The sequence below is a fragment of the Sinocyclocheilus rhinocerous genome, unplaced genomic scaffold, assembly GCF_001515625.1.
Source record: "Sinocyclocheilus rhinocerous isolate Xijiao unplaced genomic scaffold, SAMN03320098_v1.1 scaffold173, whole genome shotgun sequence".
NCBI classification, from domain to species: Eukaryota; Metazoa; Chordata; class Actinopteri; order Cypriniformes; family Cyprinidae; genus Sinocyclocheilus; species Sinocyclocheilus rhinocerous.
The window spans coordinates 830187-844378 of NW_015645056.1; the positions used below are offsets into that span (position 1 = coordinate 830187).

Here is a 14192-nt window from a genome sequence, read left to right on the forward strand (position 1 = left end):
TGAGTGTGTGTGTGTGTGTGTGTGTGTGTGAGTGAGTGAGTGAGTGAGTGTGTGTGAGTGTGTGTGTGTGTGTGTGTGTACTGCATATGACAGAGCAACACTACAATCAATCAGGCTTTAAACAATAACAACAGTCGTAGTTGTTTTATTAATTATCAACTGTTTTCCACATTTTAGAATAACAGTAAAGTCATCAAAACTATGAAATAACACAAATGGAAGTATAATTTCATGCATTTTAGTGAACATTTCGATTTGTTTAGATCATGAAAAACATGAATTCAGTCACGTGTGTCGAGTCTTTGGCTGGTAGTGTGGTATTGTGACTGAGAGTGAGTGAGAAGAGCAGGACTGTATTAGTGGATGCTGCTGTTAATGATCTGCTCTGTCTCTGGATGTGAAGAGTGGGATCAGACCCCGTCTCATCTCTGGTGTCAGCAGGGTTAACTGTGCACGCATAATGCAATCCCAGAGCTCACAGAGGCTGTTTGCTGCTCAGTGCACAAAGCTTCTTTTCAAACTCTTTCAACAGTTGTTTAAGTCGGGCTTTCACAAACACCTGGACGTTTATGATGGAACTGCATTCAAACAATCACAATTTATAAAAGTTTGTTTAGGAACTGGATCATTCTGATCACTCAGATCTCACAGTACATACAGAAAACAGACATCATTTACTATCTTTACCATAAGGTTAACATTAATTAGCTAATTTTGAAAAAATATGGTCAAGTGTCAAAATTCTGTGGGACTGTAAGTAATTTTTACATTGTCTTCATATGCAATTCAAAAAATTCTTCAAAAGAGAATTTGAGATTTGATCCAAACCAGCAAGCCCTGAATCACAACTTTACATCAATTTGAAGCAAATTTATTTTTGAAATTTAAACAAAGGTACAAAACTATGTATGTACTTTTGAATTGTCAACGACAGCACCAAAACATCCAGTACAGTATACTACTGACCATAGGTCAACTCATTTAAATAAAACAAAGTTTTAAAATTTTGGAAAAAAAACACGATTAAAAAAAAATGAAGTTAAAATTACATTTGCAGTTTCTACAGCAGTTTTCTGACATTTATAGCATTGCTTCACATCATAAGCTCTTGGTAGGTCTGTATTTCTCCATGGAGAAAATGGAGTGATATCATTGTATAGAACTCTAAACCTTAAGCTGCAGCTTATACAAACACTTTATCTTGATGTATTTCTCTACTGCCGCCACGACAACATGCTTCATTTGTCTCTCTCTGTCTTTCTCTGCTTCTCTCATTCTTACTGACTTGATCTACTGGGCTTTTTTCGTTTACTTGGTGTTGGCGCCTGACAGACAGGTCCCACCACGTCTCCTTCCGCACTCATATTGATCATGCAGCAGAGAGAGAGAGAGAGAAAGAAAGCAGCTCTGTGAGGACGGCATCTGCACTGCAGAAATCATGACAAACATATGACTACATGCGTCACACAAACATCCCAACACTGATCTAGAGGTGTTTTCACACTAGATCACATTTTTGGATCGTTTCATTTGTGCAGAAGTTATTTTCTGAACTCGGATTCTGCTTGAAAACAGTAGCCTGGGGTTTGGTTTGAAAGCTCTCCAGCGTCAGTTGCGTGAGTGTTTTCTAGCTCACCTTGCCAACAAGCAGGACAGATGCCCCATAGGTCAACTCATTTAAATAAAACAAAGTTTAAAAATTTTAGGAAAAAAAACACATGATTTTAAAAAAATGAAGTTAAAATTACATTTGCAGTTTCTACAGCAGTTTTCTGACATTTATAGCATTGCTTCACATCATAAGCTCTTGGTAGGTCTGTATTTCTCCATGGAGAAAATGGAGTGATATCATTGTATAGAACTCTAAACCTTAAGCTGCAGCTTATACAAACACTTTATCTTGATGTATTTCTCTACTGCCGCCACGACAACATGCTTCATTTGTCTCTCTCTGTCTTTCTCTGCTTCTCTCATTCTTACTGACTTGATCTACTGGGCTTTTTTCGTTTACTTGGTGTTGGCGCCTGACAGACAGGTCCCACCACGTCTCCTTCCGCACTCATATTGATCATGCAGCAGAGAGAGAGAGAGAGAAAGAAAGCAGCTCTGTGAGGACGGCATCCGCACTGCAGAAATCATGACAAACATATGACTACATGCGTCACACAAACATCCCAACACTGATCTAGAGGTGTTTTCACACTAGATCACATTTTTGGATCGTTTCATTTGTGCAGAAGTTATTTTCTGAACTTGGATTCTGCTTGAAAACAGTAGCCTGGGGTTTGGTTTGAAAGCTCTCCAGCGTCAGTTGCGTGAGTGTTTTCTAGCTCACCTTGCCAACAAGCAGGACAGATGCCCTGCAAACAGAGTGTATTTTCATTGCTGTTTGTAGTGGCCTTCAGCAAGCACATCGCTTTCTTTGCATCTCTTGTAGTGTATTTCCAGCAGAGAGATGCAAAAACACCATTCTGTGCTTGTTCAGTTTCGGTAGTAAAAAAAACAAAACAAAACATCCTCCGCTTGAGTGGTTTTTTATACTTTATACACAGTGGTAAACAGCCATTTTTTTCTTGTCTATTAATATATTTTTGACTCTTTTGTTTACAATTTGTTTTAAATATATAAATATTTGTTGTAAAAATATATAAATAAAAAAATATAATTTAAAAGCATTTGAAAATGTATTTTGCCCTCCATACATTTCTGTCCAAGAAAATACATTCACATATGTCAGAAACACCTTATTTGTTGTCTATGATACGTGTGAACATATAACACATTTTAATAAAAATCAGCAAGGAACATACTTGACAATGTTCCAGAAAAAAATATAAATAAATAAAAGGAATTTATAAAAATTTTATATTATTAAATCGTTTTTCATTTAGCCTAAATGTAAGTTACTGTAAGACTGGAAATGGTTTCGGTAGTAAAAAAAACAAAACAAAACATCCTCCGCTTGAGTGGTTTTTTATACTTTATACACAGTGGTAAACAGCCATTTTTTCCTTGTCTATCAATATATTTTTGACTCTTTTTTTTACAATTTGTTTTAAAAATATAAATATTTGTTGTAAAAATAAATAAATAAAAATATATATTTTAAAAGCATTTGAAAATGTATTTTGCCCTCCATACATTTCTGTCCAAGAAAATACATTCACATATGTCAGAAACACCTTATTTGTTGTCTATGATACGTGTGAACATATAACACATTTTAATAAAAATCAGCAAGGAACATACTTGACAATGTTCCAGAAAAAAATATAAATAAATAAATAAATAAAAGGAATTTATAAAAATTTAATATTATTAAATCGTTTTTCATTTAGCCTAAATGTAAGTTACTGTAAGACTGGAAATGTGTTTTCTCAACCATTTTAAAAATATACTTTGGTATATGAAGGTTGAAACTAAGTATGTTTTCAAAATAAAAATATATTTAATTGAGCTTTACTGTTTTCAACATATATATGGCATATATTAAAATATATTTTAGCCAGAAAAAAAATCTGTATGGGTCAGAGTCAAATATAATGTATTTAATGTATAAAATATAGAACACACATTTGGGGACTGGGGTTGAAACTAAAACAGTCTGAGACTCGAGTCTCATTTACGCTCTTCACTGAGTAGACTATGACAGGCCTCTACAGGCAAAAATAATGATCGCAAGTAATAGGATTTCAATTCACCAGTGGAAAATCTGAAATTATACACAGTTTTATAGCATTATTTCAACACGAGCAGTTTTAATAGAAGCGTTTGTTTGGGGACTGCAGCCTGAGAGAGTGGAGGCAGGAATGAAGGAAGGACAGACGCAGCGTGATCATGCAAAGCGAGGGAGGATGAGAGAGGAGCGAGGGGGGAAGGAGGTGAAAGAGGAGTCGAGGAGCCATCCAGAGGCAGCGGGGAGATGTCAGAAGTGTCGCTCTCGCGGGACGCATTTGACAGCTATGTGAAGTCAGGCAGCCCGCAGCTGAAAGTAGCTCGGCTCACCCTCGAGGAAGCAGAGTGCAGAACAACAACTCTGCATGTCACTTATGAGCATTTGTCTCTTACTTTACACAACAAAACACTACAGTTTTACACTCAATTGTGTGCACGATAATGCAGCCTGGCCCTGGGTTTGTATGTGCCCATCAATACAAAAAATAACTTCTTGTGCAATACATTTAATACAAACGATACCAAATAATCAAAAAGTAAATATGCTCAAATTACACCTTTTTTAAATAATTTATACTTTTTTAACATTATACTTTTCAAATCACTAATTGTATTAATTCCTTAATACAGAGTTATTTGAAAGCCTCATTATAAACAAATAATGAAGAAGAATAAGAGCTGTACATCTCTTATGAACGACTGAAGAATTCCATACCTTTTCCTAGAATTCTACATCTATTTTTTAGAACAATGGAGCGGCACTCTAACATTAACATGCATAAGTAACATCCCATAATCCCATTATGCACATTTGTGATCCTTGCTATAAAGTGTGACCTACTTTTTTGCATGCACGTTATTAATGTTATATAACTTTAAAAAAACATTTCCTTTTGGACTTTATTTAAAATGTGCATATCTTTAAAAAAAAAAAAAATTATTTGCATTACATAACAGTTGTAACACATTCATCAAAGTACCCACAACCCCACCAATCATTACCATGGAAACTGGAGTGACCTCAAAAGTTCTGTGGTAGCAACGTCTTCTGCCTCTGATTGGTGGATTTCTGGTTTTACAGATCCAAATTTAGCTCCATTTGAGCGTGATTAAATGTGTGATTTCCCATTATTAAACAACCTTGGAGTTCAGGAACCCAATGTGCAGGCAAAAATATAAAATAGAGATATTTTAGAAAGAAAATGCAATCAGTGTTTTTCTGTGTCAGAGATACTGCGAAGATATTGGATTTGAGAAATGTAGATATGTATGAAATGTACATAGATTTTAGTTTTTACCTGTATGCTCAGAAAATGTTCTGCACAAGAATATGTTGGAAAAGTTCTGCAAATGTCGGAAAAGTGTGAACTCTCCTCAGTTTACAATGAGATCCAGCAGCCCTTAATAAATGCTCTTTTACAGTTATATGATGTTAGTTATGAGCCTACAAACATTAGTAACATATCAAACGATAGGTCACACTTTATAAAAAGATTCACAAATGTGCATAATAGATACTTTATTAAAAATAAATCATGCTAGTAAGGAGGCCAGAAACATTAGAAACACATTAATTGATGTGCAGATGGTTTCCGCTTTACAGTGAGTTTCAGGGAAAAAATGCTTTATTGCTTTTAAGGAACTTTAATAAGGTGCCGTTCTTTGTTATTTAATGGTAATTAATACATTAAGCAATTTTAACATGCACCTTGAATGTTTAGACTTGTAAATGAATAAATAAGCACAAACCAAGATAAATTAGCATTGTAAAGAGGAGTTGTTAGTTCATGTTAAATGATGCATTAACAAATGATAACAATTGAAGTTATTAATATTTAGAAATGCATCTGCATATATCCAACTTAACAAAGATAATCCCATAATAGCACACTAAAATACGGGTCCATTTGTTAACATTAGTAAAAAAAAACAAAAAAACATTAGCTAACATGAACTAAAAATGAAAAATAGCTCTAAAGCATTTATTAATCTTGGTTAATGTTCATGTCAGCATTTACAAAATTGAAAATCTGTGCATATTATTTAATGGACCTGAGCTGGCATGAATTAACAATGAACAGTTGTATTTTTATTAACTAACATTAACAAAGATTATTAAATACTGTAGCAAATGTATTACTTAATGTTAGTTAATGATAATGCATGAACCAATGTTAACTAATAAATTGTTACCCGAATGCTGTATGGAGATGTTGTTCATTGTTAGTTTTGAATCATCTAATGAATTAAGGAACATTAACAAATACAATGTTATTGTAAAGTTAAACTGTAGTCTACCATTGTACTGATAACCATTCTCCAAATCACGTCCATCTCTTTCTCTCTATATTATCGCTCATTTATGCTCATATGCAGGATCTCAAACCCACAGATGCACGTCCAGATTATTTTACCTGTGTAAGTTAAACTAGAAAACACAGATTCTCATCGACCCTAATAAAGCTTGCATGGTAGCAGTGAACTTCAAATTTGGGTCTAAATCCAAAATCCACACGGTGGCATGAAGGCAAAAGTTGTTTATCCTTCGTAAGAAATTCAAATGAAGACCAAAACTCACTCTTTACCTCAGAGACACGACTCTGCGTGTGTGTGTGTGTGTGTGTGTGAGAGAGAGTGTGTGTGTGAGTGCACGACCAGCCACCCTTAACATATGGGTCTCTAAAAACAAACAGCATGTTTGAAGTACTCCTGTGAGAATAACTGCATGCTCTCACACACACACACACACACACAAACACACACACACATTCAGCAACTCTATGGCTTAATTAAAGCACACAGATGCACTATATGTTTTAAGTGCCATTTCAAAGATTATATGTGACTGAAATCAGGCTACGCATAAATAAAGAGTCTGCATGAATATTAATAATGTCAGTATAATTAGCACTGTTGACTAATTGAGACAGTGTTTTCGCATGTGGAAGAGACTGCAGTTCCTGTGCTTGTTTATGTCTCTACAGTGGCTCTAAATAAAGCTCATCATTATTCCTCACTGTTCACTATGACTCAAAACACCGACCGCTGACCATTATCCAGCCTGCCAAACCCTGGATGCTTCCAGCTGGATGCTGAATCAAAGCTGCATTACATTCGCAGTGTTTTGAGCGGAAGAGTTGAGCGCAGGTGGGATTGGTTCTCCCATGATGCGAAGGGCTGGAAACATTTGGGTTTCCCAGCAGCTCGATTCACTCATTCGTGACAATACTTCTTTCAAATGGTGCCAAACTGTCAAATCTGAGCTCGGAAAACAGAACATGTGTAATATTATGAAAAAAATAACCAGAGAGAACTTCCTCAGTGTCCTCGGGAGTGTTTTACCATAAACACTACTGTATGAACTGTATAAATACTACTGTATAAATGTTGGTTAATTGTTTGCTTACTGTATGTGATTCATTAGAAAAAGGGGTGGGGGTCTGAGAGAAAAATGGGTACACTGTAAAAAGTAATGAGTTGAACTTACTTGGAAAACCTGTGGAAACTGATTGCCTCAAATTTCTCAAGCAAATTAGTTTATCATTTTTGAGTTAATAAAACTTACTGTAACTTTGTATAGGTAACTTGTGTATATGTATAGGTAATTGCTGTTCTTTTAAATTTGTATTATCAGAGGATCCTGAAAACAAGTGTCATGGTTTCCACAATATGTAAAGCAGAAAACAGTTTTCATAACATATCATAGCATTACACAATATTAATGTTTTTACTGTATTTTTTGATCGAGCAAATGCAGCCTTGGTGAGCAGAAGAGATTATTTTAAAAGCATTAAAAGCTATTTCATGTACAGGCAAGGCTTACATTTGTCTACAGAACTAATTTCAAGAAATTAAACACAGGCCTGTGTGTCAAAAGGTTCTAAGATGCGAACTGGCAGTGCGTATGGAAAGATGTGACTTTAATGCATGTGTTGTGTCTTGTTGCAGTATTCGTGCAGGCCTGTAAACTGCAGCAGCACATCTTCACCGCACACGGGCAGGAGGACAAGATCTACGACTGCTCACGGTGCCCGCTGAAGTTCTTCTTCCAAACCGAGCTTCAGGTGAGACGGTCTGAGAATGAGAATGCATTGCTGAGGTCGCATGACCAGCCTTGTTTGATTGGCAGAACAAATAAATCATGGGGAGGAAATTCGGCTGTAAATATATTGGGCGTGTTTGCAATGGCATTAAACAAAAAACTTGACTTTGCATTATCGATGTAATAGTTGTCAGTACGATGCCCATTACCACTGTCAGATCAGCCAGCCAGTGAAACATGAACAAAACAAAAGCAAAGCAACACTGGGACACTTTGTAGCTATAACATTGTGATGCAGCAAAAAGGAAAGATCATTGCAACCAAGCACTTAATTATGTAATATTGTACAGTATAATGATACATTTCTTTAGCAGCCAGCTTAAATGATGGGTGAAAATCTAATACCAAATTGGAATATGAGAAATACAAATAATTCTTGCTATTAACTATGATTTTTGCCTCAATAAACTCCTCATTTGCTGCTATCAATAGTTAGTAAGGGAGTTGTTACGTTTAGTTATGTGGTAGGATTACGGGATCTAAAATATGGTCGTGCAGAATTAGGCATTAATATGTGCTTTACAAGTACTAATAAACAGCCAATATGCTAGTAATATGCATGCTAATAAGCAAATAGTTAATAGTGAAAATTGGTCCTTAAACTAAAGTGTTTATTTGAAGGGTTTAGGACTGTGCATGTTCTTGCGTTGCTGTCAGCCAATCATTCCTGCAACTTTAGAGTAATTAGTCACATGGCATTTACAGCTCTGTTGATTGACTCCAAAAATGACAGCAGAACTGAACCTATGAACAGAGATGGCAGATTTGTCCACAAAAATGTGGACTTCCTTTATCAGCTAAGCAAGTGCTGTTGAGCAACTGCATTTTCCAGATTTTATAGACCTCTTTAGCTGAGAGCTGATTTTCTCATATTTATTTTTAAACCGGTCTCCTCCTTATACCGTCTGCTTTTACCCTCAATGTTTGTCGCCCTTGCTCTCAGAATTCATTTTTCATTTTCTTTCATTGTAAGAATAACACTACCTTACCTGTTTCTGTAATAGCTATACAATGTGTCAAACCATAGACTCTAGTGAAAGACTTTACTTTGAAGAAAGCAAGAATGAAACTAGCTAAGGAACAGCTAAAGATTTAAAAAGCTATCTGTGCTTAAAATGATACTAATATTCTGGCATGTGCTTGTATGTATTTCTAAAAAATCTTATCTTATACCACTTTACCTTGCAAAATTAGTTAAAATGACCATGTTAGTGGAGGTTTAGACATTTTTTGATATTAGTGCGATCTCTTTGGTCTTTATTGTGGAGCTCTTTAAGTGGATTCTTAACTTTGCTGCTGTGATGCATATAAACAGCTATAGTGAAGACAGCAGTGAATTCTCCTGGTAGACAATGAGACATTTCATTGATAAATAAATGGGACAAGTTATCCACACATAAGAAAGCTAACCTTTCCTGGGACAGTACCTTTTTTAGTGGCTGCAGCTCTCCTGGGAAATATACTAGATATTGCTTGTTATAAATATAATATATTTTATATGATCTCATACATGTGGAATTTCAGTGTTGTCTTTTACTCGTTGAATAAAAAAGGCCCCACAGTTATTTACCAGTTTTTACAGTCTTTGCAGTTTATAACTGTGTGCTGATGAACATTCAGAATATGGGAGTATTGGTAAAACTTTATTTTAATGTGTCCTTGTTGCACATTACATATATTTACTATACTATCGTCACGATACGCTGCCGGAAGGAACGAAGGAGCCGTGGATAAATGGAAACGTCATTTATTAAATCCAACACACAGGGTAAATCCACACTTGGAAGGGAAGGAAGACACACAACTGGTAGACCCGACAAAGAAGTTACGCACAGACTGGAACTAAATACATGGCTAAACGAGGCAATTGGGAGGAACACAGGTGAACAGAATGACTAATTAAGAGAAAACGAGGACAGGAACTGGAACGACCAAATAAAGGCACATGAGGGAAACTGGGTCACGGGGAGCACATGGAGAGCAAAACACAACAAAGACAGTCCAATCCTGACAAGTATAGTTTAACTATGCATAATTACAAGCAACAATAAACCAAACTCTAAACCTATATTAAGTACATGTTGTTAATTAATACTTACATGTATATTTACATTGTAACAAGTACAACAACATGACATTTTGAAACATGAAATCTGTTTTTTTAAATGCATATTATAAATCTTAATGTGAACAATTCATCCGTGAATGTTTCATAACTGGATCTTCTTGTGAAATGATAGATTTCTCTCTAGTGATATATGCAGGACTTCTCCAATCATTTAGTTTGCTTAAACTCCGCCCCCTCATATTCATCTGCCTCCACTTCTAAATGCCACACTCGCATCTCAACATCCAATCAACAGCCAGTGCATACAACCAAGTCCCACCTTACATTTTGTCATCTATAATTAGTTACACTCAGATGTGCATCACAGTACAGATAAAAAGATTGGTTGCTACATCTGTTTCCTTTTTTTTTTTTTAATTCACAGAAAATAATTCCTAATCTTAAATAATAACATCAGAAATTTCACTGTGGTTTTCCTCTTTAAAAAATCTGGTTACCTTAAAGCTAGCCTGCCTGCCTGTAACATGTGAGAAAGAGATCATGGAGAACTGACTTAAACATATATAAGAATACAAACAAAAGGGTTTATTTGTTAGGTTGTTTTCTTTGGACTGCAGTCTTGTGTGGGATCTTGTTTTCTCAGTTCTTCACACTGCAGTCGTCTCCGCTCAGTCAGTGAGGTCAGAGGTCACAAGGACGGATCCATGCAGAGATGTATTATTTACTTGTGTTGAGCTCATATAGCTTGAGATGAAGGGCTGTGACAGACCGTCTGCCCCCCACCCAAACTCCTTATAGCCTGAGCTCAGTGAGGAGTCATAGCATCACCACTGACCTGCCAAGAGCATGATGGGAAAAACTCAACCTAATCAGGTCTCATAGAAACAAACACCTCACCTTTAGACCCGTATACACACAATAGCATAGCTTATATATGTCTACACATAACACACACACCGAAATACAAAAATGGATGTTACTTTTTTGTGAAATTTTATGAATGTGCTTATAAGGTAACACTTCAGGGATCACTTTTTATATTAACTAGTTATTAGCATGCACATTACTAGCATATTGGCTATTTATTAGCACTTATAAAGCACATATTAATGCATGACCACATTCTGGATCCCTTATACCTACCCCAAACATAACTACTACAACAACTACCTTACTTCCTATCAATAGGCAGCAAATTAGGAGTTTATTGAGGGAAAAATGCATAACCTTTCAAATGAAATCAAATATCTTCATAAACTTCTGCTGTCCTTAATTTTATTTAATTTTTTTAGATCATTCTGAATGTAATGTACATGTACTGATGTGCTTGGCCCCATAATTGTTCCTATACTATGTTTTATTTCTGATATGGAAATATTTGCATATACCATTATCTCATAAAGCATAACATCTCTGCTTTTGATGCATCAGCCTGTTTTTTGTACCATTTCATCAGCATTTTATGAATTACAGTTGCCATGATCGAATAGAAAACATGCAATATAATTCTGCGTACTGCCCACTTTCTGTGGGTGAAACTTATATAAAAAACATTAAATTCTGGTTATCTTATTTGTGGGTGCTAATATATCAGCATTAATTGAAAAATATGTTAGTTTACTTAGAAAGAAATTGTGTTTGCACTGAGATGTATAGTTAATTTGGTCCACTTTAGACAATACACTAACTATGAGTAACTTTGCAACTTCGTCAACAGGGTTGCGGAGTAATGTAAAAAAACAAGTAAAAAAATACATGTAGCTTAATTACGAATTTAACATACAAAATAAATGTGACTGTATTTCATTACATTTTTAATGGGTTTTAAATTGGTGAACATTTCATGTTGTTTTTATTTAGTACAGTCCTGAATAAGCTATTTCACATAATATATGTTTACATACACTACACAAGACAAAATGATTGAATTTACAGTATAAAAATTGCCCCATTCAAAAATTTTGTTATTTTGTTACCTGAATGATCCACGACTGTTTTCATGTTTTGTGATAGTTGTTTGTGCATCCCTTGTTTGTCTTGAGCAGTTAAACTGCCTGCTGTTCCTCAGAAAAAAAGCTCAATTTCCTGCACATTCTTTGGTTTTCCAGTATCTTCTGCACATTTGACAAATTTCCAAAAATGACCATAACATTTTGAGATCCATCTTTTCACACTGAGGGACTATTACACAACTAGTAACCTTCCCAACCCTGTATGTCAACTACCTCGACTGTTAGGTTAGGGTTAGTATAAGTTGATATGTACTTGCAAAGTTACTTACAGTGAGCAGAATGTCTAAAGTAGACAATCAAAGTTTTAGCAGATGTAAATATGACACAGTGCTATTTTAGTGCAATCAGGTTAAATTGGATAAAGAACAGGTTTTTGCACTGAAATACAGCTGAAATGAAAATCTTCACTCAATTCCTCAGGCCAACTCATAACCCTCTGAATAATGCATGCCAGCAACTACATGAAAAAATACATTTATGTTTCGCTGAATGTTTTTATCAGCATTCACAGCGGACAACACAACTAACCCAGTTTTCTAACCATAGTTTTCTATCACTCAGACTTTTGACGTTAACTCTAAAGTTCTAGCTTACAGTTCACACTGAAGCACAACAAGAAAAAAAAAGCTTTTGACTTCAGGTTTAAGATTGCTCAGATGTTTTAAAATATGATTCGTACACAAAAGTGTAATGAAAGCTCCGATATTACCCATGAGTGACTCACGGATGCAGGCAGATCAGATACAGACAGCAGCAAAGCGCAGCGTCCTGCGAGAGTTTGCGTGTGTGTTTGTGTTTGTTCCCACCTCTGGCTGGGTCTGAAGTGTGTATGCAAACACATCGTCTTGAGACGGTGACAAACCCTCGCTGCAGCCCATGAGCGAGCTCATTCTCTGCTCATCACCGCTGGGAGACGCACAATCCAAACAAACACTTCTGATCTCTGACACACTTCTGCTTCCTGTAAACTTCCTGTGAACTTTTTACAAGTGACTCTGCTAATGCGAAATAAAAGATGCTTTGCTTCAGCATTGTCAGGATGCACGCTATTGTGAAAATGTTTCATTTAAAGTCATTTAGCAGAATTACTACTTATGGCATTATTGAGGAGAGTCAATCTTGGTCAAACTGTAAAAACTCTTCCAGTGGGAAGGTTACTTTGGAAATGTAATTGATTACAGATTACAAGTTACCCTATTTAAAATTTAATAAGTAGTGTAACTATTTCAATTACTTTAATAAAGTAATGTAACTGATTACATTTGAGGACAATTTTTGATTGCTTTTCTGAATTTCTAATGAATGATTTCAGCTGTTAATCAATTAATCGACTCTCAGACAGGTCTAAAGCTTTCAGTGACGATGTGGATTGATGTAATTGGCAAGAGAACAAGAGAACCAATCAAAAGCATCAGAATAGCATCACTTTACTAAATGGCCTTTAAAAGGCAGGAGGCATCGTGCACATCAAAAACAGGCAAAGCAATAAATCAGTGTTATTCAACATATCCAAGCTTTTTACAGGAAATATTCAGATGTCACCCCCTTTGTAATCGTTAACATTTTCATAAGTAACTAATTTAATTACACGTTTTTCTCTAACTAATTACAATTACATTTATTTTGTAATTAAATCACACAATTCTGTTACATGTAACTCGTTACTCCCAAACACTGCAAGAGGGGCATGTTCTTCACAATCTTCAGTGTGGCGAAGTGTTCACAAGCTACAGTACTTCTATCACAGACAGAAACTTGCATCTCAAACAAATGACACAGTGAGCAGCTTGTTTAAAGTCCCCATTAAATCAAAACTGAATTTTTTTGGCTTTTGGTATGAATATGTTAGGCTTAAGATTATCTATAAGCTAGTGTGCTCCAAAACAATGACAAAATTCGCTTTTACAAGATATAAGCATTCAAAACTTACAGTCTCTCACTTCCGTCAATATGGATCAGCGATTTTGATGACATCACACTGCACTTCAGCTTCTCATCAAACTTTCTGACCAATCAAATGCTCTCTAGAACTCTCATCCATCCATCCATCCATCCATCCACCCATCCATCCACCCATCCATCCATCCATCCATCCACACATCCATCCACCCATCCATCCATCCATCCATCCACACATCCATCCACCCATCCATCCATCCATCCATCCACACATCCATCCACCCATCCATCCATCCATCCATCCACACATCCATCCACCCATCCATCCATCCATCCATCCACACATCCATCCACCCATCCATCCATCCATCCATCCACACATCCATCCACCCATCCATCCATCCATCCATCCACACATCCATCCACCCATCCATCC

General features: G+C 35.9%; 1 protein-coding gene across 2 annotated transcripts in view; it reads left to right on the plus strand.

Moving 5' to 3' along the window:
• Nucleotides 1-14192, plus strand: part of LOC107705137 (zinc finger protein 521) — a 115606-nt gene that overhangs the window by 96943 nt on the left and 4471 nt on the right. For both annotated transcript variants that reach the window (XM_016508291.1, XM_016508292.1), the window contains one exon: nucleotides 7624-7739. In XM_016508291.1, coding sequence (XP_016363777.1) covers nucleotides 7624-7739 — 116 coding nt within the window. The remainder of the gene's footprint in view (nucleotides 1-7623; nucleotides 7740-14192) is intronic.